The sequence below is a fragment of the Podospora pseudopauciseta genome, assembly GCF_035222475.1.
Source record: "Podospora pseudopauciseta strain CBS 411.78 chromosome 7 map unlocalized CBS411.78m_7, whole genome shotgun sequence".
Classification (NCBI taxonomy): Eukaryota; Fungi; Ascomycota; class Sordariomycetes; order Sordariales; family Podosporaceae; genus Podospora; species Podospora pseudopauciseta.
The window spans coordinates 951,388-974,076 of NW_026946667.1; the positions used below are offsets into that span (position 1 = coordinate 951,388).

At 52.9% G+C, this 22,689-nt stretch overlaps 6 protein-coding genes across 6 annotated transcripts; 3 read left to right on the forward strand and 3 right to left on the reverse strand.

Annotated features, from left to right (window-relative positions):
• Positions 1-1,191: 1,191 nt before the first annotated feature.
• Positions 1,192-3,877, forward strand: QC763_706190 (uncharacterized protein; the record flags this gene model as incomplete). The annotated part of the gene is made up of 2 exons (XM_062915616.1): positions 1,192-2,330; positions 2,394-3,877. The coding sequence occupies 2 exons, from the start codon at positions 1,192-1,194 to the stop codon at positions 2,977-2,979; spliced, it is 1,725 nt and encodes a 574-aa protein (XP_062761594.1). The 3' UTR covers positions 2,980-3,877.
• A 110-nt stretch (positions 3,878-3,987) lies between these two features.
• Positions 3,988-5,585, reverse strand: QC763_706200 (uncharacterized protein). The gene is made up of 2 exons (XM_062915617.1): positions 4,719-5,585; positions 3,988-4,663 (listed from the first exon to the last, which is right to left on the reverse strand). Exons 1-2 carry the CDS (start codon positions 4,867-4,869, stop codon positions 4,089-4,091), a joined length of 726 nt encoding a protein of 241 aa, XP_062761595.1. The 5' UTR covers positions 4,870-5,585; the 3' UTR covers positions 3,988-4,088.
• Positions 5,586-6,486: 901 nt separating this feature from the next.
• QC763_706210 (uncharacterized protein) lies at positions 6,487-7,938 on the forward strand (the record flags this gene model as incomplete). Its single annotated transcript, XM_062915618.1, has 1 exon — positions 6,487-7,938. The coding sequence occupies one exon, from the start codon at positions 6,487-6,489 to the stop codon at positions 7,936-7,938; it is 1,452 nt and encodes a 483-aa protein (XP_062761596.1).
• Positions 7,939-9,239: 1,301 nt separating this feature from the next.
• GDH2 (NAD-dependent glutamate dehydrogenase) lies at positions 9,240-15,075 on the reverse strand. Its single transcript, XM_062915619.1, has 3 exons — positions 12,821-15,075; positions 9,852-12,768; positions 9,240-9,784 (listed from the first exon to the last, which is right to left on the reverse strand). Exons 1-3 carry the CDS (start codon positions 13,164-13,166, stop codon positions 9,739-9,741), a joined length of 3,309 nt encoding a protein of 1,102 aa, XP_062761597.1. The 5' UTR covers positions 13,167-15,075; the 3' UTR covers positions 9,240-9,738.
• Positions 15,076-16,508: 1,433 nt separating this feature from the next.
• BNA5_2 (Kynureninase (L-kynurenine hydrolase)) lies at positions 16,509-20,709 on the forward strand. Its single transcript, XM_062915620.1, has 2 exons — positions 16,509-19,069; positions 19,125-20,709. The coding sequence occupies exons 1-2, from the start codon at positions 18,904-18,906 to the stop codon at positions 20,408-20,410; spliced, it is 1,452 nt and encodes a 483-aa protein (XP_062761598.1). The 5' UTR covers positions 16,509-18,903; the 3' UTR covers positions 20,411-20,709.
• Positions 20,477-22,303, reverse strand: QC763_706240 (uncharacterized protein; the record flags this gene model as incomplete). The annotated part of the gene is made up of 1 exon (XM_062915621.1): positions 20,477-22,303. The coding sequence occupies one exon, from the start codon at positions 22,301-22,303 to the stop codon at positions 20,477-20,479; it is 1,827 nt and encodes a 608-aa protein (XP_062761599.1).
• Between the last annotated feature and the right edge of the window lie 386 nt (positions 22,304-22,689).

A 22,689-nucleotide genomic window follows, 5' to 3' on the forward strand; every position in this document is an offset into this window, starting at 1 on the left:
TTTCTGCCTGTTCTTGAACATCTTGCCTTGGACCAGGTCTTGAGTGAGACGCCCCATGAGCATGGATCGATCAATCAATCTGGACATACGAGAGACTTTTGCAACCCAGGGACAGCGTTTCACAGACCGATTTCTTCCCAAGGACACAAACGTCCCATGGATCGCCAACTGGATGCCCCGGATTTCATCTGCCATGGACTACTGCCACGGAGCTCTCGTCACAAACCTCTGGATGGATGGTGTCTCAGCCGAGTCACTCAGATCAGTCAGACCTGGCACTCGTGCTGGGTTGACTGCATCGCAATGTTACTTTTACACAAGCTTTTCGAAGCTCAATCAGTAAGTCTCGGACACAGTTCGCCAACATTTCGACAAGTCGCTTGAGGATCTTGCCATGCGGACTTCGACACTCTTTTGGGACAGCAACAGGACGACAACATCATGGAGATGGCTTTCTCTTTCTTCTTTCTCTCAGGACCACAGGACTTGAAAAAGAACAGGTTTCGCAGACAGGACTTGCGCACTGGAATTTCCCGGACACTGGATTCATCTTATGGACAACTTTCTTTTGCTAGCGAGGACCTTCAACTTCATGCAATCACAAGTCGTTGACTTGTGCATGGCTTCTCTTCGAACATACCTTGGACACCTTTCTGGACTTGCTTTTTCCCTCTCTGGATCATCGACGAGGATTTTTCCCTGGACTTCCCCTGGACCTCCCCTCACCACACTGCTATCGACACCCGGACATGTCTTGCTCAGCTCAGAGTGGAGGAAAACAAGATTGATGAGAAATACTGTCTCTTGATCCTCTTCTTCTGTAGCTTGACTAGCTCTCTTCGCCAACAACAGCCAAGGATTTTCTCTGGTTTTCTTTTCGCACCGGTTTCGCTTTGCTTTGTCTTCAACCTGGATTCACTTTGCTCTTCGTGACGCGACCGGATTCTCAACCTGGCTCCAGGCCAGCGGCCTTGATGTGAAACTTCTTTCGCCATGGATTCCCGGATAGTGTTGCTCTTTGAGAACGCTCAATTGGTCTGTAGCTACCTCTGTGACAAATGTAGATAGCTCTCACTAACATGGCTCGTTTGCAGGATACAAAGTTGTGCCATTGATGCCTCAGTTTCTTTTTGGTCACATTTCCTTTCTACATTTTCTTTGCTCTCTACAAGACGACAACGAGATGGTGGAATGAACAGCACACTAACCATTTGCTCCAGCGACTATAGCTACAGTGCTCAGCCCAACATGCTTTCCTCATCTGCCTCTGGAATCTTTTCTTTTTGTCAAACAGGACCAGCTGACCTTTCTGGCTCGGCTTGGGACACGACAGTTGAAGGACCACAGAACTTTCCTGAGTTTACGGATGCCACGGATTACTATGCTGGAGAAGCCGAGGACTCTTTCTTGCCATTTGGCCAAATCACCCCAAAACCGGACCAAGATGACTTCCACGCCCGCTGGGCTCCTTCCGACAACAAGGCCCTGAAGGCTGAGCCCATGCGCAGAGGCACCTCGCGCAGCTCCACTGGAAGCCTCAAGAACAGAAACACAAAGCCTTCTGCCACTTCGGTCAAGAAGACTAGGTCAAGAGTACAGTCCATCCTCACACAGACATCATCACAGATGTCCAAGCTTGACATGGCTGGTGCCCCCTACTCGGATGGCCCTGCTGTTGCCGCTGGCCGGATCATGGATGTGCAGCAATACCTTGCTCAGGATCTCGACACTCTTTCCGTCAGCGGTGCTGGCTACTACCCCATGATGGGTTTCCCGGATGGCTTGACCTACAGCAACGACTTGGCCCCCATGGCCCAGCACGTGAACCCCCAAATCTTTGATGCCGGTCTCATCAGTCACTCTCCTCACTCTTGGGGCTCGCTGAGCCCTGTTGACTCCCGCCTGTCTTCCCCTGGTCTCGGCGATGGTGCCGAAGACTTGTGGTCTGCTGTCCCTTCTGCCTCGTCTCCTGGCGAGAGCCAGAGCTCCAACTCGCCTGTTCTGCCTGGCCAGTCACCAAGGTATGTTGCGACTACAAAAGCGGTTGAGCTCGGTGCATTGTCTCACACTAGTGATTTCAGGATGAGCCGGAAAATGGATGGCCAGTATGTGACATCTGACGATCTTCACCTTGTTCCCGCCATGGGTGAGGATGCTTTTGCCCTCCCTCCTGCCTTTGGCGCCCGCCGCATGAGCGGCGAAGGTGAGTCTGCTCGGGACCATTACCTCTACAAGAATGCGTACCCCCACGCGGACGGACTTTTCCACTGCCCCTGGGAGGGCCAGCCGAGCTGCAACCACAAGCCCGAGAAGCTCAAGTGCAACTACGAGTAAGCACCATTTGTTTGACTCTTGTGATCTATTCCATCAGCTAACCACCCTCCCACCAACAGCAAGTTTGTTGACTCCCACCTCAAGCCCTACCGCTGCAAGGTTGAGGGTTGCCAGAACGCCCGCTTTTCTTCCACTGCTTGCCTCCTCCGACATGAGCGTGAGGCCCACGCGATGCATGGCCATGGTGAGAAACCCTACCTGTGCACCTATGAGGGCTGCGAGCGCTCCGTTGCTGGCCACGGATTCCCCAGACAATGGAACCTCAGGGACCACATGAGGCGCGTCCACAATGACAACGGCACCACCGCTCAGGCTGCTTCCCCTCCCGCCTCTGGCGCCACCACCTCTACCCGTGGCCGCAAGAGAAAGAGCGATGTTCAGGAGAAGCCCGCCCAGGAGAAGACCAGCTCCCGCAAGTCCAAGTCTGAGGCTTCCAAGCCCGTCGAGCCCCCCATCAACCTCGAGATCACCCAATGGTGGGAGCACCAGAGAGCTCTCCAGGACCTCGTTTCCGCTGGCTACCAGCCCGACGACATCCAGACCTTCCATTACATCAAGGAGGCTCAGGACCACTTGACCGCCATGGACAGGATCACCCACAACCTCACCGCTAAGCCCGAGGTCCGCCGCGGTTGGAGGAATTGAGCGATTGTGAGTCTCACTGCGAGATCTTCGAGCTAGCCGTGTGACTCTCCCCACGCCGCGCCGAGTGCGCCGGTTTGATGTGGAAACAAGGTCAGACACATCGCCCTGGACTTCAACCCCCACGGATCAGGATCTCCGAGCATGCCTGCCAATCGGTGTACCTCTTTCACCCCCTATGCTTTCTTTCCTTTTTCCTTGTTTGGGTACGGGCGGACTTGGTTGAATTTGACAAAAAATGGAAAAAGACCAAAAATATGGGACAGTCTCTTTTGAGGCAATTGGGAGGATAGACCTTTTATGGATTATGATTTATGATTTACGAAGATATGACGGGGGATTTGGATATCGGATTGGGAAACCTCAGATAGAACATTTTTCGTGTTGGCTACATGGGCCACACAGACTCAGACACCACGACGAACAGCATTTCTTTTGTCATATTTTTCTTTTGTTTATGAGGTACGGGAGATACGGGATATGAACACGCGGGTTTTTTTCTTTTTGGTTATGGAGTTTAAAAGAAAGGATTTGAGATTGTTTTTCTGGAATACATAGCGCAAAGCGAGAACTTGTTTATCAAGGATTTTTTGGATACCGGTTATGGGTGTTGTTTGACATGAAAAAAAAACTGGGAGATTTGATGAAAAGGATATGATGATGACCTGGCGTTTTGTTTTCTGAAGGGATTTGTAGAAAAGTTATTGTAGACTTGGGATAGATTTGTGTGCTTGTTTGTTTTTAGTTTAGTTTTGCCTTTGTTGTATATATTTTGGCAATGTTGGATACCCCCTGTTGTATATTGTATATTGTTTAGCAGCACATAGCGTTGGATGGCATGGGATGGCATGGGATGGAATAGGAAAAGGCAAAAGCTCATGGCTGTTTGTGTCTGTCTGTTTGTCTTGACTACATTGGTGTGTGTGTGTGTGTGTGTGTGTGTGTGTGTGTGTGTGTTTGTGTTGCCTATCAATGAACTGTTGCTTTCCTGTTTCTTTTCCGGTCGTGTGTTTCTCTATCTACCTCCCTCCTGCTCATTTTCCTCCTCTGTCCGTCAATCTCAACTTTTGCATCTCTCATCCTCGCTGGGATGGGGTTGAGTTTGCGCGATCTCAAAGAGGCAAGTCAGCCTCCCCGGGGATCAAAGTCCCGTTCTCGACGGCGGCACGATGGCCGCGGGCGAGCATCCCGTAGACGGGCATGTACGTGTCCAGCCAGGGGAGGATCTCCTTTGCGCCGGGGGATGAGCGCCAGTCCCTCATCAGGTCGCAGACGATGCTAAAAAGGGAGACGACGTTGACGCCGGCGCGCATCATCTGATCATTGGCGAGGTCGCGGATCTCTTTTGTGACGGTGCCCGAGGCTTCCTGGTTGGCCCAGACGGAGTACCCCTCTGCGCGGAGAGAGCGAGCCAAGAAGGCGGTGCAAACGTCTGTGACGATGCCGGCGAGGATGATCTGCTTCTTGCCTGTGGCCTTGACCGCGGCGCGGAATTCGGGGGAGTCCCAGGCGTTTACTTCTCCTTGGCGGGCGATGACGGGGGCGGTGGGGTACATGTCGAGGATTTCTTGGGGGAGGGGGCCGTTAGGGCCGGTGGAGGCCGAGGTGGTGAGGATTACGGGGAGGGTGGGGAAGGCAAGGCCTAGGGCGGAGTGGGCGAGCATGTTTTGTTTGAAGAGGGTTGGGTCTGGGGGGGTTAGTAAGGGGTATGAGAAGGGGAAGGGGGGAAGGGGGGGACATACCGTAGTCACGGGCGAGATTGTAAAGGCCTTCTTGGAGGTCGACAATGATGAGGAGGGAGTCGTTTTTGTTGAGGCGTTCCCAGGGGAAGGACGAGTCGGCCAGGATGGGGAGGGCCGTGAGGGCGGTTGTGAGAAGGGTGGTGAACTTCATTGTGAGATGGTCAAGGTGAAATCACTGGTGAGAAGGTTGCTGAGGAGATGGTGATGGTGATGGTGATGGAAGTGAGTGATTGATATTCTGGCTGTACCAACTCCTTTTATACATGAACTTCATCCCCAAGATCCCCGCAGGACTCTCGATATCCTGAATTTCTTTCCTCATTATCGTCCCGCACCTTGCCTCCCGGATTATCGTTGTTGACCGCCACAAGCATCTTGACAAGCACCGTCTAATCACTTGATCAGCATCCCGTCAGTGCCCAGGTCATCATGGGTCACATCGACTAGACAGCATCGAGTCCGTGATGACGAGAACCGCGGCCTTGAACACCGGAATCAGCACTCCACCGAGAGTCCAGCCCGCGGAAGGATGATGTCGATGGCTTCAATATCCACCACGTTGTTCGTGTTGTTGCTATGTCCTGACTAAGGCACTGCCTGCCCGATGCAACGTACAACTAGTTGACTGCATTGTCAGCCGGGACTAAGGATTGGATAATTGTGTGTAACGCGGATTGCTGATTCAGCGCCTGCAAGTCGAAGTGATGGTTCGCTTCGCGAGGATAGCTTGGCTGGTAGAGGTTTAGTAAGCTAGAATATCACACACAATATATATACCTTAGGTATGAGGGGGAAGTTGGGGAATAGCCAAGATGGAGGTAGATTGGAGATCTCCGTGCCGCCTCAGATCCAGATCGCATCACATCATCTCTGAGAGATTGATGATGGGATTCTTGAAATCCACGTCAGCTCAACTTAATCATGTTTAACCGCACCCAATGGCCTGGAGCACGCTAAAATGGGCCGTCAAACGGCCAGCGGCGGGATGGCAGGTGTAGCGTGACAGCCGGTGAATCACCTCAGCGCCAGTCCGTCCACCTTGAACATAGCGTGCCCCCACTTTGACTTGTGTTTCCGTCTGGGGAAGGAAGGTCAGAGCTCCTTGTTTCCACCGTCGATAAGGCAGAGGAGGGATCATCCCAATTGACTTATTCACCTTTATTTAGAAGACAGGATTGCGGCGAATGTTCAACTTCAACTTCTGCGACATGTGTAACCTGTAACAAATCCTCAGACGGAGCTGAAGGGCTCTAACAACATGATATCTGAGACCTGTTGGTGGAGGGGTTTGCTTTGGCCCCCCCCACCCCGCCCAGCCCTTGCAGTAGCGAACGGTCTGGAACCAAGACAGGGAAAACAGCAACTGCCCTTGTCAATGACTTGCACTAACAGATGCGCCCCTCACTTCTGTATCAAGATGCTATCGAGGCTGCAAGGCGGCGGGGAGAGAACCCCTGCCGCCACACTCGTTTTGGATGCCGGCATGGGCGAGGCGACGCGCCGAGAAAAGAATAGATCTTCCGTTCGAGGGGCAGGAGATGCTGGTAAAGCTGGCCTCAACCTCCGTTCAGAGGGATGGAATGTTTCTTTCCCTTTTTCCTCCAACTTGAGTCTTGCCCTGTTTTTTGTCTGAGAAGGGTTGTTGCTGATTGATATTTGGCGAACACTGCTGGACAAGTGGCCAGAAGTTTTATCTCCTTCGCTGACTTGAGGTTTTTGAAACTGCTGGTTTGTTGCAATTGAGTTGTTTACTTCGCGATACATCACCATGAGGTTATTACACCGACTCTCGGAGCTGTCAGTTCTGGCCAGCTTGGTTCTGGCCCATGAAGGTCATAATTATGACCACCATCACCACCCTGATCACAGTCATGATCACGAAGATTTGGGGGCAGTCAAGATCTGCGGGGACGGTGGCTCTCTCACCGGTGGATGTCAAGATGGCCTAGGAAGCATGGGTGCGGCCGACGAGAAGGAGTTCCTCTGGAAGGAAAACGACACCGCCCAAAAGCCTGTTACCTCATCAGACGATGACAGCAAGCCAAAAGGATATCCCTGGACCCATACCACACCATGCTTCACCAGCCCCCAACCCGACACCTCCATCTGCGTCTTTACAGACAACAACTTTGCCAACGGCAGGGGAGCCTCCTTCATCACCACCCCCCGCCGCGCTGAGTATCTAGCCACTACCCCAGCCTTTGTCGACCAGGACCTCGTGAAGAATATCAACCAAGACCTCCACCGCACCGCTCCTTCCAAATACGAGAAGCACCAGATCCCCGGCAAGGGCATGGGCCTCATCGCCAAAGTGCACATCCACCGCGGAGACCTCATCATGGCCAACACACCCTCCCTGATGATCGACTACCGCGCCTTTGAGGACCTCCCCAAGGAAGAATACCGCCAACTTCAAGCCGCAGCCGTGGACCAGCTCCCCGACCTCCACCGCGAGCACATCATGGCCCTCTCCACCCACGACGGCATCGAGCGCACCCACATCGAACGGATAGACAAAATCTGCTCCACCAACGCCTTCGACATCGACCCCGACAGCGACGACGAGACCCAGGACCACGGGTTCTATGTCGTCTTCCCCGAGATCGCAAGGATGAACCACGACTGCCGCCCCAACGCGGATTACTACTTTGATCACGAGACGCTAACCCAGTACATCCACGCCATCCGTGACATTAGCCCCGGGGAGGAGCTCACCCTCTCGTACATCAACCCCATTATGAAGAAGCGCGCGCGCAACAAGAAGCTGAACCGGATTTGGGGGTTCCAGTGTGCTTGCCCGTTGTGCACAAAGGAACAGGCGCAGGTCGAGGCGTCGGATGTTAGGATCCACCAGATCAAGGAGCTGGTTGGGGAGTTTAGCGATTGGAGCTCGGATAGCAGGGCGACGCCGCAGTTGGCGGAGCTGGTGTTGAGTCTGTATGAGCAGGAGAAGCTTTGGGGGAGCATGTATGAGGCGTATACTTGGTTGGCGCTCGAGTATAACGCTGTTGGGGAGCCGTGGACGGCGGTGAAGTGGGCGAATAGGGCGGTCGAGTGGGGGATTCCGGTCGTAGGACCCAAAGATGGGGATATGGAGCAGATGAGGAGGCTGATCAAGGACCCGTGGGCGCATTGGAGTTGGTTGAAGAGGGTCAAGGTTAGAGGGGGGTGGGGGAAGGGGAGTGAGAGGGAGGGGGATGGGGATGATGATGAGGAGTAGGAGGGTGAGGATGATTTGGTATGGTATAGGCGTTTGGGATTGTTTTCTTTTATTGGCTTGGAGTTCGAATAGGGAAAAGAATACGAGTTTGTGGTAGTGATGAATGCAATTGTCTTTTGGACCGTCAGGACAGGCAGGAGCACAGTATATATATTAGGTCCCGCACGCCACTCTCAACAGCAGCTTGAGCATCTTGACCAGGGCGCCCTTGTGGTCAGGACAAATGGTTAAGTTGTAAGAGCTGCTGTTGCCGCCCACCGCCCCCCGAGTTCGATCCGGAGTAAAACCACCGAGGTTTTCGTAACCGGCCACCCTTTCCAATAACGGTTGGGAGGTTGGCCAGCAAGCTTTTGCTATCTCTTTCGACTTTTCTTTTTGTTTTCTGCCTTCTTGATCTTGGTCTGGACGAGTGAACCATCAAGCTTGCTGCTCTGGTCCTTGTTGGACCCCTTTATTCCTACTTTATGTCGAACTGAAGAGCTGTGAGAGCCAGCGCAAGCAATATGGAAGGCATCTCACAGTCAACATTCTGAGCTCCACCTTCGGGGAGGGAAGGAGCGGTGGTCAACCTCAGCTGTACCTTCCAAATCAGTGGTGGTCAGATGCTGGTTTTCGGGGAGCAAATGGCAGGTACTCGAGTAGCACTTTCCCTAAATATGACCCAGCACTTTCCCTAAATATGACCCAGCATTCAATCGATATCTTCATATTCCCCTCACTCTGGCCTGCCTCATTGCTTGGTTCATAGCTCACCCATCACCCATCTGAAGCCTCCCCTGAATCTTTTCTCACATATCGATCACATTTATGATCCAAAAACCCCATACCAACCACCCTCCCTCATAAACCAGCACCTCACCAACCGAATCTCCCCATCTTATACCCATCCTATTATGCAATCCGTAGCCGCGACCGGCCTACAACCAACAGCGACCTCCCAAGTGGCACGAACAACAACAGTAGATATTTACCCGTTCGTCTCTGCCACCTCCCGAACACCCACCCTCCTCGGGTATATATGCACAGTATCTTGCATATGCTATGACCCTTGTGCATCGTCTGTATGTGTGTACGTATGCAAGCGCAAGATATGCACTGTGACACACACACGCCGACACTCGCATCTCACACCGCATCAGATGTTCATCACACACTCTCTCTTCATGAGAAATTATTCAACATGGCACAGAATAACGACAGAGCAAACATTGCCATTCTGACCTTTCCGATATCGCTGGGCTTGTTTGGGTATGGACTGGGAGTCGAGTGTAGGGTAATTTGGGGAGACGGGATCTTATCAGTGACTCAGGAAACATGCTCACTATCACCGAGGTTGGCATTTTGGCAACATTGTTCTCATTGCTGATGTCCTCATCCAAAGTGTATGTATGTTGTCCTCGACTTCCGACAACCTATCTGTCTCATAAAACAAAAATCCAAGTCCATCATCATACGCCATGTCTATCCCTCTCTTCTATGATCCAGCTTCAAAACGATTCGATTCAGGGACAAAGCCTCGAAACACAAATAACCAAAGAAAAAACTGCAAAAAATAATGTCTCGACCTGTAAATATTCCATGCCTAGCGTCTTTTTTCTCTATGACTGGCTCTCTTCTGCTCTTGTGAACGAGCGCCTTCTGTTCTTTTGCTTTTGAAGATTATTTTACGCCCCAATTCGCCATGAAAAAAAACCCCCCATTAAACAGACCCCTCCCCCACCCCCCCCAAATCAAGAAACGCTCAAAAGTAAACCATCAAGTAAAGCAGTGCTCGCTCCCAAATCCTAAAATGCCCAAACCCTAAGCCTTCTGCTGCTGCTGGACCTTGGCCATCCTCTTCGACATGCTATTCCCATCATGTTAGCCTCATGTTTATAATCAAGGGTTGAGGGAAGAAGAAAAAAAACACTCACAAATCATAGAACGCAAACTGCCCCGCCCCACTCCCAAACTCATACACGAACCGACTCGCCACATAACTCCCAAAGATGGCCCTCAGGTAGCTATCCGGCACCCGCTTGATGATCGTCTCCAACCCAATCTTCTCAATCAACAAGTTCGGCAGCGCGTCCGCCAAGACACTGTTCCTGAGCGCCTCATTCTCCCACAGATCGCTGTGCTGGAGCTGCTCATCCAGACTGGTAATCGCCTGCGACAGCTTATCAGACAGAATGGAACGAGGCACCTTGGTCTTCTGGTGCTCAGCCCAGATGGCCTCAAACTCCAACCTGGCGTTCTCCTGAATCTTTTCCTGCACAGCCTTGACGTACGCCTTGTAGAACTCAGGCGCGTTGCCCTTCTTGTCGACGCACATGTCCTTGACGAAGGACTCGTCGTCAAAGGAGAGGGAGGCCAGCACCTCGAGAGAGGATGAGGTGACACCGCCCTTGTTTGCCGAGGCGTCCTTATAGACGATGCAACCAGCCTCTTCGAGGCGAAGTTTCGCGTCTTGAGTGATGAAGAGGTTGGCACCTTCGACGATGTAAGGGACCGTGCACTTGCCGTCCTTGATGAGCTTGTTGGCGGAGACGAGGTCGATGGACTCGGGTCGGCCACCGCAGGGGACAAACATGTCAGTGAGGCCAGTGTCGCGGAGGTGGTAGGTGTTGCGGAAGGCAGTGCCATTGTTGACGACCTCGCCGGTGGGGAGAGTGATGTTGGCATCCTCGCAAAGGACACGGTAACCATCCTTGGAGAGCTTGGACAGGTCAAAGTGGACAATCATCTGTCGGTTCTTGGCCAGGCGGCGGAGCTCGTCCTTGTCGATTCCGTTGGGGTCGACAAGGACACCGGAGCCATCGACAACGGCCGTGTACTTTTCGTTGCTGAGGAGGATCTCGTTGGAGCCGAGATCACCGTCTGGGCCTCCAGTCTGCATCTTGCGGACGGTGGAGGGGTCGAGGTTGAGCTTGCGGTAGATGCCCTTGACGTACTCGCGCACCGAGAGAGTGGTCATGCCGTAGGTGTCGTGGGGGATACCGCCCAGTTTGGGGGACTTGCCGGTGAAGAAGGACTTCCACCAGGGAGCGCCGCGATGGCGGGCGTGCTCGGTGGCCCAATCGACGAGGTCGGCCGTGTTCTCGTCGGGACCCATGAAGAGGATCTCCTCCTTGCCGTAGAGGTCCACAATGGGGTTCTTGATGCCAGGGGTCTCTGGCTTGAGGAGCAAATCGAGAATGCTGTCAATATACTTCTCGAAAGCCTCACGAGCCTTGTCTTGCTGCTTGGGGTCGAGCAAGATGACACCCTTGGAGCCACCTTCGGGAATATCCTTGTTCTTGCGCTGCTGGGTGCTGGCGAGATTGTAGTTCTCATCGAACAAGTTGCGGGCGTTGATGGAGTAGGCCTCCTTGCTGCGGGACTTGACAATGCGGATACCGCCACGGGCAATGTCCTTGAAGCGAAGGTGGAAACCGCGAGACTCGGAAGAGATGACGAGGAACATGCCGTAGAGACGGTTGGGGTACTCAAACTCGGGCAGGAAGCTTGGGTCGAGGCGGAAGCTGAGGGCGACCTTGGTAGGGGTGAAGTAGTTGGTCTTGAGGACGGCATTGTTGAAGACGCGGAAGGCAGTCATCACCATCTCTTCGTGCTCGTTATTCACGTCCTTGGTGATCTTGTCCTTGAGCTTGGCGTCTGAGAGGACCTCAAAGGCTGGCGTGGGGGCAATGAAGTGGCGGTCGAAACCAGGGCCGACCTTGAGGTGCACGTTGGCGAAGGAGGCATACAAAGCCCTGACGAGTCCGGGATGAGATTTGATAATCTCCAGGATGTAGTCGGGCGTAAAAGTCTCAGTGCGGAGACGCTTCTTCATCTTGGACAGAATCTCGGCGTGCGAGTTGTTCTTGGGATTGAGGGCCGCCACCAGCGAAGCATACTCAGATCCAAGACGGTTGAGGAAGTGCTGCACAAAGACCCACACAGAGTGAGCGTAGATGGTCTCCTGCAAACTGAGCTCGCCCGAGGCAAACATGTCCTGCAGCTTGGTCTGGGGAATGCAGTATAGGAGGGAGATCTCCTTGGTGATCTGGTGGATGGACTCCTCGATGGAGGGGAACTTGCCCTCGAGGTTGGAGGCGGGTCGCAGGTAGATGCTGATGATGGTGATGCCGTTGGAGAACTGCTCGACGTACTTGCGGGAGCTGGTGACGCCATAGTAGTGATAGAGATCGCTCAGGGCGCTGAAGATGCCCCTGGCAGTTCTTGAGCGGAAAGCAACGACCAATCTCTTCTCCGGGGTCCCCTCAATGTCGTAGACCTCGATAACGGGACCAGCACGGCGGACAGCGCTCTCGATGATCTCCTGATAGATCACCTTGGTGTTTTTGGTGGCCTTGGCGAGGAACATGCGGTCGCTGATAACCTCCAATCTGGTTTCCATTGGGTCGGCATTTGCATCAACAAACTGGCACTGATACACGAAGTAGCAGCGGAGAGTGGCCTTGGAGTTGGCGTCTTGTCCCAAAACACCGGGAGACCGGAAAGTCTCGACGCGGAAGCGCTTCGAGGTGTCACCACCATCCAAGTACTTGGACTCGAGGCGGTGCTCGTATCTTGGGCCGTTGATGGAGGTCTTGCCAGGCTCGCTTGTGTCGATGTAGATGGCATGGTCAGAGGCTTCCATGTCCAGCCGGATCTCCTCACGCTTGTCCTCACGAGAGAAGGCTGCTACCTTGGCAGCATAGAGCGATGTGATGTGGTTGCTGATGGCTTCAGGAGACTCGAGCTGGAAGTAGACATCGTCGATGGCCAGCTCATTGTAGAACCAAATGATCTGAGCGTCGACGAGAGCCTCGGGAATCCAACCGCCCTTAAGGATGATTTCCCGTACTGCAGAGTTGTCAGTTCCTATACTAATCACAAGATTTGACAGAGTGCTCACCTTGCTTCATCTGCTCGGCCTTGCCCTTGAATTCAGGGGCAACATAGCCAACCGTGGCCGACCGCAAGACTCTGTGGCCATTGCCGTTCATCTTGGGATAGCTGACGTGTGTTGGCTGGGGTGATGGGTGTCGGGAAACCTCTGTGCCTCTGGTCTTCTCAACGAGCCTGTTGGCTGGGTTGAAGGTGCTAGGAGACTCAGTCATGGTGTCGTCTGAGGACGAAAAGGGGTCCTGATACTCTGGAAAGCTGTCCATTGGAAGGTTAGTCTTGATGGTCAGGATAGACACCCGGCGCATATGGTCGACAGGACTGGCGAGCACAGGCTCAACCATGATGCCTTCCATGGTGCAAATCTCGAAGAGAGTGGCTTGGGAGCAGGAGCAAGTTGGTGGTAGGGCTGAGGAATGACAAAGGATCTAAGGAGCAAGAGAAAAGCGAAAAGGGAAGAGGCTGGGGGGCTCGAGGGGAGCGAGCACAAGTTTTGTAAAGGAGTAGAGGGACATGTTGGCAGGTGTGTAAGAGTGCATCGGAGCGCGTATGATACCATGGGCACGGTGTGTGCTTTTGGTGGTTGTCGAAGCGGCGAGGGAGCCGCAGTTGGCCCTTGCCATGACCCTCCTCGCCCTGTTTGAACCTGCTCACCCCGATAGTTGATCGCGGCAATCAGGTTTGACGTTGGGAAGAGATGCCGGCATCGGATGAACTAGGAGAGGCAGAAGCCACAGACGGCGTGGCACAAGAGACCAGGAATGAGAGCGGGTGACATGGCAACTTAGATAGCATCGACGGCAGCTCGGCCAGAGCGAGCAGCTGTGCTTCTTCGTTTCCGGGAGTATAGCCTCCGAGAGTGGTTCTGCTGCGTTCAAACAAGCTGCGAAAGCATGCTTCACCGCTACTGAAACCTACGCTCGTACTCCGTACTGCCACCTGCTCATCCCTTGGGTGCTTCTGTGCTGTGCTGTTGCTGTGCAGCTAGTGTGGGTCCGTCTGAGATAAGAACCTCGAGGGTTCCTTTTACCCTGCCTCTTGCCCTGGAGCTACCAGGAGGAGATATTTGTGCAGACTGGAGAGGTGGTGACATGGGGGACATGCTGGTGGTGGATGCATAACGTTGGAACGTACCTGGCGGCTCTCGCTTGGAGGTCTGAATCAAGCCCGAGGTGTTATTTGGCGGCGCAAGACTCGGTTTGTATCGTATCTCTTCGATATGCGCCCCGGCAGATGCTGCATCGAGCAATGTTAGTTTTCTGGGTCCCTGAACCTGGACGGAATGAGACGGGCACGGCGGGGCGATGCAACTGCGATAAGGTGCATACGATGGGGAAAAAAAGATGTCTCGTTTACCTTTTTTATCGTCGTGTCTTAGATGAAGACGGGCGATGTGTCAGTCACTTCGGACCGTGAGGAGACAAAGACAGCTTAAAGTCTAGTCTCGCCCGGTGAAAATAGAGTTTGATGCCGCGAAAGCAGGAAAAGTGCCGATCTATCCCAGACAGCAAATCCCGAGGGTCCTGTTTCGATTGTTTTCGTCTGCACAAGATTGTATTAGTGCAAATGCTCTCACAAGGCCCAGATCGCCATCTCAAGTGTCACGGCTCTTCGCTGTTCGGTGCTTGCTCCTCGTTGCTGCCGCTTCTGGAAGGCAAGACATGTGTTCCAGAATCCAGGGCACGCTGCCGGGGCCCGAGATAAGGAAACCTCATCTTTCCAGCCTGGCTCAGCTCTGGAAGGCCCAATCCTGCTCATCTCGTTCATGTCCCGAGCAGACACAGCCTTCCGCTGAACGCTTCCTCAGCCTGCGCCTCGCCGCAGGAAGGCTAACGGGAGGAAATAAAAAAAGGAGTCTTTGGCTGGTGGAGGGGTGGAAGGGCTGTAAAACGGAAACCACAGGCGGGGACACAGCAGCAGCAACAGTAGCAGCAGCAGTAGTAGGGTTCAGGGGCAGAGAATTGATGTTGATGGGGCACAGATGAACCGAAAGGGGTGTAAGATACCTGTTACGGCGCCGGAATGTTGCACAGAGATAAGGTCTGGCAAGCTGTTTGGCTGCAAGCTTCAAGCGTGGCCGATAAGGCGTGTCTGTGTCTGAAAATAGCCACAGGAAGATCCGCCGATTTGGTCGTTGTTCTTCGGACCTTTTTGGAGCAAGTCGATAAAAATGGCTTGCTTGGTAAGAGACGACGGGGCTCGTTGTGGTGTTGAGCCGTAAGTGTAAGTGAAAATAAAGTGTTGGTAGAGATAAAATAACACAATGTCAACAACAACCTGATATGGCCAGCCAAAGAAGCGACGGAAGTTCTGGCTCTTTATATGTTTCCAATTGGACACACCTCTTTTCAGACATTTTTCTTGTTGAACTCGCCCGCACTGTACGTACTCTTTCTCAGTCCATGTCTCCGCCGTCAGAACGGGGTGTCGTGATGACATTGGGGCGCTCTGACAAACGGAATCGGGTGTGCTAAGCCCGATGGGGCAATTTGGGACTCTGCTGATTGGGTCACAGGGCCGGTACCTGAAAGGTCACTGAAAAAGTGTTTCTGGGATCCCTAGCTGCCATTAGTGGCGCCCCTGGAGCGGCTATTCGAGGTTCTGGGGTAAGAGTGGAGTTCTCAGCTCCAGGGTAGTTTTTGCAAGCCAGGGTACACTTCAGGTACCTCGATGGCCAAGTACACGAAGGACAACTCCAACCTGTTCGTATACCGAGGAATTTATTTTTATTTTCTTGATTTACACGAGAGGAACGCTTTTTGGACGGTTTTTCGAGTCCGGGAATATCGTAGACCACACTTGCTTTCACTGGTCCGATGCTTCTCGTAGGGCAGCCAGCCTCGAACCATCACCTCGAATCTCTTACTCACCACCACAACCCTCCCCAGCTACCCAGCTCACTGGGCACAGGCGGGACGGCGTTGCACGTTCTGGAAGAGCCCCAAGCAATTGGAAATCCAAGCTATCTCCCCTGCCCAATCCCAATCTCGTCAAACGCTTGCACTAGATCCCGCCGGGACGGTGAAGCCCCGACCGCCACTGCCATGGCTCTCTATCCCTTCACGGATAGCTTGGAAGTGTCAGAAGATGGATCTAGGATCTACCGCTATCCCCAGCTCTATCGCCCGTAAGGTTTGCCAATGGACTTTGAACGGAGGTAAGACTCACAAAAGAGTGGGTTTCAGCATCTCCCATCTCCGTGGAACCTGCTGTGCTATCACCAACTGGGTTCAATCTGTTATTCAGAGTTTTGAGATGCCGAGCCCTGTGACAACTCCCAGACTTCAGACTTCGGAATTCAATATCAAAGGAGCCAGCCAGTCGTGCAACACATCTTCTCCCTTACCGCCTCTTCGTCTTACAGTCCTGACCTGGCATAATGGCGGTAGATCAATACGGATTCGCAATTGGCGGTGGCATCATGAAAGCCCAGACTGTGCTCATCGGTAAAATGTTCCTTTCACGTTTGCTCCAAAGACTCTCATTCTCAACGAAAAGTCAAGGCAAAGTGGTCCCGTGATGGCCCAAATACGTAAGAGCGACGGCCGCCCCGGGTTGGGCCCCTTTGCCCCGCATTTCGATCCGCTGTGGCTTGCCCAGCGTGCCCCGCCATCCACCACCCCCGGATTTTCCAGACCAAGCCCAGTGAAGCGCATCGCCATCAAGTAAAATGGGGGTAATGAAAACCTCCGGTTTGCTGCCCTGCTGCCCTACTGCATACATATTTTGTTCCTGAGGGTGCACGGGACCGGATTGTGGCTCTCTTTTCAGTATCCCGTTTCAAAAGCTTTTCTGGTTCCAAGCTGTTGATGTTGCGGATGGCGACCTGAGATTCCTGCTATCCACTTAGCACTCTTTGACCGCTGCTATGCCGGCCGTATCTTGCATTTATTCTCTTCGACGATGCGACTCTGCCAAAACGTGTACTGGATTCTAACCTCATAGGTTCAAACTCCAAAAGGTACGTACCCCGATACCTGCCAGGTTTGTTAAGCGCGAAAAAAGCTCTGCTGTCCTCGTGCTGGCACCCAGGCGCGCTGGCTTGTTTGACGACACGGGCCGGGCTGGGGCATGGTCACGGGGCTCACCTTGAGATTTGCAGCTCGGCGCCGTTGCGAAACTTCCTCCCTGCCAAGTCCTTCCAGGCCTCCAGACTGGTACTTTTTCTGTTGGCTAGGGGCTGGGTATGGAGATGACAACAGCGCCGGTGTGCGAATCGGCATCTCCACGAACCTGGCATCTAGGAGAGCTGGAGCGGCCGGAAGGTCTCATGCACTGTACGGCAACACTGCCCCGTGAGAGCCCCGGTGAGACTACCACCGCTCCAACAGACCGAGCTCACCACCAACAAAACAAAACAAACAATTTCCAGCTCATTCTTTCGCCCCTTTTCCACATTCGTTACAGAGCACAGAGATGACTCCCATTTCTCTCTCTGGTCTGCTGATACTCTCGCCATGGCCAGTTTGTCTCTGCCTGGTCCGAAAGGGGTCCCACTGAAGGACACATTTGAGGTTTCTCCCTCGACAACTCTGTTGCAGTCACATATCGGAAACTCCCCAGCAACCATCCGATCTTTTGCTCCCAAGGTCTGACCTCCCTCTCGGAGCTGCATCTCGACATTCGAGATCATGCTGAGGTCATTAGAGCAATCCTCCAAATACCTGCAGAGTATTACTTATGCCAAGGGCATGGCAGAAATCCATGCGGAATCGTCATCCGTGATCATGGGTTCCATCTTCATCCCTTCGGTGCCGTGGACGATATCAGGAGAGAGCTTCATTCGATTCCCGATCTTTGAATCGGAAGCGAGGGGTCTCCGTTCCAAGTCTTGTTGCTGAAGAACAGATGGTTCCCAGTCCATATATGCAAGCGGGGGAGGGCTGGGCTTGCATACTGGCGTATGCGCCTTTCAAGGGCCAAAGTGACAGCGCAACATGTACATGCAAGGTACCTTGCCTTGCTTGGGATAGGCACATACAACACAAGGGCTATCAACCTCTTCTCTTTTGCTTGAACTTCTCCAGCAAACCAAGTCTTGAAGCTTGTCATCTTTATCCCTTTCTGTCATCATGCAGGGCTACGGAAAGAATCTGTTCTTTTCCCAGAGATTATTCGTCCGATTCACTAACAGGGTTTTTACACAGGACTTTTCTCTAATTTTGGAGGTTCTTGCTTTCTCTGAGGTTGCTATCCTTTGTGTCCCCCCAAGTGCCTCCCAAGAAAAGAGGCAAAGCTGTTTCTGTTTCTGTGTCGTTTTAAGTTTTTTGGTGTCTTTCTCTCCCACACTCTCCTGACACACACATTTTTTTTTTTTTTTTTTTTTTTGGTTTCTATTACTCATAGCGGTAGTTGGGTCTCTTTTCTGGTCTGAGATTCTCTTCGTTAAGTGCCGAGAATAGGGTTCTCAGGCGATGAATCGTACGTATGGTCTGCCCAGCTTTTATAGCGGAGTAGACTTTGGAAAAAAAGGCTCGTCCCGTCTGATTTTCCCGCCGGTGTCGGAGCTTAAAAACTGAGGAGAATTGAGGTCATCATCAGAGAGGGCTGAGTTTACATGACACACTAGTCAGAAAAGATGCATCGTGAAGGCTGCGGTTCGCAAAGGTCCAAGGAAGGAGGTTTAGGATCCAAGGGACGTCACTCATCGGGTTTTTTTCTTGGCAGGGCAGGAATGGAAGGTTCCATGTGGGTTCTCCCGTTGATTGCCGCAGGTCTCCGCTTTTAGTTTTTTTTGCTGATGGCGGGGCCGCCGGCGGCCGGGCGGGGCACAGTTCGGTGGTGCCCCTCTCGGATCTGTCGCCGTTTCATCAACGGAAGAGATGGAGGGGTAGTTGATGGTGGGGCAATTGATTGAATCCTTCCTCATTACCACACCCGACGACTACATCCATCACCTGCGAAGTTGTGTATGAGTGAGTTTTACAGGGGTTGAAGTTTATCCAGTGTTGGACAAGAGACACATCGAAACTCTTTTTACTTTTCGGCAGTTTGAACAATTGGCTCAAGGGTTTCTGCTGTCACACATACATCACACCGTATCTCACACTTTTGCTTGCTCAGAGCTTGTTACTCCACATCAAGAAAGAGACAATGACTTCAGCTCCCGTTCTTCCCGCCGGCGCCGCCGGGAGTGGAAATGCGAGGGAGCGAGCACGTCAGCTGGACCGGGATGATGAACTCGGGTTCTTGAGGGACGAGTTCAACATCCCGACAAAGGGACAAATCGCGAGCACCTCGTTACCCAAGGGTTCCTCAGGTACAAGTCCCAACTGATCCAATATCAAGCCTCGATAACTGACAGGTTGGCATAGCCAATAACAATGACAGCGACACAACAACCAAGTGCATCTACCTCTGCGGCAACTCTTTGGGTCTCCAACCCAGACGCACTCAAACCCGTCTCTCCCAGTACCTCTCCACCTGGGCCACCCAAGGCGTCCAAGGGCACTTTAAACCGCTGACCAACTCCCCCTTGCCGACATGGCTCGACGTCGACGAGCGAGCAGCCGAGATGATCGCCCCCATCGTGGGAGCTCACGTCTCCGAGGTGGCAATCATGCAGACTCTGACTGCGAATCTCCATCTTCTCATGTCTGCATTCTACAAGCCTGATGCGAACAAGCGGCACAAGATCATCCTGGAGAGCAAGGCTTTCCCTAGCGATCACTTTGCCGTGGAGACACAGCTTCGTCATCATGGGTTGGATGCGAGCAAATCAATGGTTTTGCTCAAGTCGGAGAGGTCGAGGGATAATATCTTGACTACGGAGGAGATCTGTGGGGTTATTGACCTGCATAAAGAGGACGCGTTTTTGTTGTTGTTGCCGGGGATTCAGTACTACACTGGGCAGCTGTTTGATATTGAGACTATCACTGCGTATGCGAAGGAGAGGGGGATTTTTGTCATTTGGGATCTGGCACATGCGGTTGGGAATGTGGAGTTGAGGCTTCATGAGTGGGGGGTTGATGCTGCGGCTTGGTGCTCGTACAAGTATTTGAATGGGGGGCCGGGGTGTATTGGGGGGATGTTTGTTCATGAGAATAATAGTGCTGTGACGAAGCTTATTACTGATGAGAGGCCGGAGGAGGGGTATAATCACCGGTTGGCTGGGTGGTGGGGGAATGATAAGAAGAGTCGGTTTGGGATGGAGAATAGATTTCATCCTGTCAAGGGGGCCGCGGGGTTCCAGTTGAGTAATCCTAGTGTGCTGGATATTACTAGTTTGTGTGCGAGCTTGGAGGTTTTTGAGCAGGCGGGTGGGATGGGGAAGTTGAGGGAGAAGAGTTTGAGGCTGACGAAGTTTTTGGAGGAACAGTTAGAGGGGATGGGGAAGGAGGAGAAGGGGTTGTTCAGGGTTATTACGCCTTTGGATCCGAAGCAGAGGGGGGCGCAGCTTAGCTTGGGGTTGGGGAGTGGGTTGCTTGAGGGGGTGATGAAGGAGCTGGAGAGGCAAGGGGTGATTGTTGATGAAAGGAGACCGGATGTCATTAGGGTTGCGCCAGCGCCGTTGTATAATGGGTTTGAGGATGTGGTTGGATTTGTGGAGGCTTTTGGGGAGGCCTTGAGAGTGGCCAGGAGAGAGAGGGATGCGTTTTGAGATGTACCCGCAGTGTTGCTATTGGGGGTCTGTCATTACGTCTTGCGATGCAGGTTGTGTATTCGCTTAAACAATCTCAATCACCACAGCCTCCAAGTCATATATCCACCGCGCTTGGTAAGCATCTACCATGCCAACCCTCCTGAAACGTCCGTTAGACAGCTCTTCAAGCACTAGACCCTCCCCATTCCAGTCCTCGTCCCACTGAAGGAAAACAAAAACAATCCCACTCGTTCTCGGCCCAATATCATCAAAATGAACGTTCCCAATCTGGCTGTGCTTCCCGTCTTCATTCAATACCATAAGCTCCCATCTGCCGGCCTTTTCACGCACAAAAGGCTCTCTTAAAACTGCCGCCTTCATGCGTAACGAACCATCCGTCACCTCCCCGAACGGCGCCTCCACAGCTGCAAGGCTGACCCAACAGTCCACCACCTCCATCTGCCTATACTTTGAAGCATCCACCATGAACGTAGCATTGTCATAGTATACCCCCCAATTCACGCTCGCCCACGACCACGACGGAGCACGGTATCTCGCCGGCCTCGAAGACTTGGGGTCGAGTTCCTTCTCCCTGACCGCCCTCCAAAGAAGGTCAGGCACCAAAGACTTTTTCCACAGTCCTGCAAGGTAGGAATCCCCAGTCACGCGGGAGAACTGCTCTGCGACGCCTGCCAGAGCGGGCAGCTTGTCCCCCTCGTGAGAGTGCCATCGCAGTGTGAAAGAAGCGACGATTTCAAGCCACGCAACACGCGCCTCCCATTTCTCTTGGGGCGACAACTCTTTGGATCGTTGGCCTGATATTGAACAAGCGAGGATCCGGGGAAGGCGCACTCTGCTTGGTCCGCAGAGCGCCTGGCCTATGCTGACGGCTTCGGTCTGGCAGTTGTATTTGAGGGTCTCGCTGTCGTAGATCAGAGTGCGCGAGGGGAGGACCTGCTCTTGCAGCGTCCAGGCGCGGGAGTCGATTGGTTCGACGGGGAGGCCTGATTTCCCATGAGGGGAGTATGCTTCGTGTGTGTCGAGAAGGGAGACGATGCCTACTCTGCTTCCTGTTGGGTCTCGGGGGTTGTTGTTGTGGAAGGGTACACGTGCTGATGGGTTTCTCTGCCGCCGGGTTTGCCTCAGGAAGCCTTCCCTTGAGGTAGCTGCGCTGGCTGCTATGATGGTGAGGTAGCTCTCGCGGTAGATGCGGCTCATTTGACAAATTTGTTTCAACTTGTCGGCGTCGGAATCTTGGATGATGCAGAGAGCATCAACCCAGAGGTATCGGTGCTTGAGAGAGTGGGTAACGAATATGGCATCGCGGATGGTTCGTGGGAGGCTTGAGATGGGTATCCCATGGCCGACAATCTCTTCGATGTTGGAAGTGGTGAGTTTGAGAGGCTGGTCAATGCCCCAGACGTAGCTCAGCGTTATATACAGGCCTGGCTGAGTTCCATGTGTGAGAATGAGTCTAGGGTTTGACGGATCTGAGCAATCGATGACGCGGTCTGGAAGCAGCGTGAATAGATCGGGGCTTTGGCAGTCTGCGTGAAACTTGACGCAGTTGTCGATGCATTCCCGAGCTAAGGCGAAGCTCTCCGGGGTACAGAGGTCTGTAATTTGTTCACGGGCCGCAAAGTGAACGGCTGCTGGATCGCCTGCGACAGTGTAGATGTGATACAAGTTGGTGATTCCTTTACCATTGATTACGACCCGAACTTCCAGTTGACTCTGCCGTGGGGTCCATGAATGGTTGTCCACATTATCGAGGCCCACGAAGACGGTGACAGTGGTTCCCCCAGGAGGGTATCCCAGCATCTTTATAAGTCTGTTGAGTTCGCCACACCAAGTGCATCCTCGCCTGACGGCCCCTTGCACGGCTTCATAGGAAGTGTCATATGTATACATGTCTTCCGGGGTCGTGTTCAAAAGGGACCTCCAACCATCAGGCGAAAAGATGGTCTTGAGATCTGTTTCGCAGACAAGCGAGAGCGGATCCAGTAACTGTTCCATGGATGCAAGTGAGAGTCTTTTCCACTTCTGTAAAAAAAAATCAAGTTGTTGAAAATAGGTAATAATCCCAGGACTAGCCCTGACTTGTAGAATGCAAACTTGAGCCAACATAAGCCACGCCCGCCCCACATGCTTAGGCGCCTAGGTGGGAAATATTCCTTTGCTATCATGGGAAGCCTAAACAGTGCCCCAATGCGCTCTGATTTAATTGGCAGCCATGAGGGAGGTGGCGCAAGGGCAGTATTAGCTTTTTTGTTCACATCCACCCAACAGGTTCAGAC

Excerpts from the sequence above, each read along its gene's own strand:
- BNA5_2 (XM_062915620.1), top strand. The coding sequence starts at position 18,904 with ATGACTTCAGCTCCCGTTCTTCCCGCCGGCGCCGCCGGGAGTGGAAAT. Across the intron at positions 19,070-19,124 it reads GTTACCCAAGGGTTCCTCAG|CCAATAACAATGACAGCGAC; the intron begins GTACAAGTCCCA and ends AGGTTGGCATAG.
- QC763_706200 (XM_062915617.1), bottom strand. The coding sequence starts at position 4,869 with ATGAAGTTCACCACCCTTCTCACAACCGCCCTCACGGCCCTCCCCATC. Across the intron at positions 4,664-4,718 it reads CAATCTCGCCCGTGACTACG|ACCCAACCCTCTTCAAACAA; the intron begins GTATGTCCCCCC and ends TAACCCCCCCAG.
- GDH2 (XM_062915619.1), bottom strand. The coding sequence starts at position 13,166 with ATGGAAGGCATCATGGTTGAGCCTGTGCTCGCCAGTCCTGTCGACCAT. Across the intron at positions 12,769-12,820 it reads GGCCGAGCAGATGAAGCAAG|TACGGGAAATCATCCTTAAG; the intron begins GTGAGCACTCTG and ends ACAACTCTGCAG. Across the intron at positions 9,785-9,851 it reads CAGTTTGCGTTCTATGATTT|CATGTCGAAGAGGATGGCCA; the intron begins GTGAGTGTTTTT and ends TGATGGGAATAG.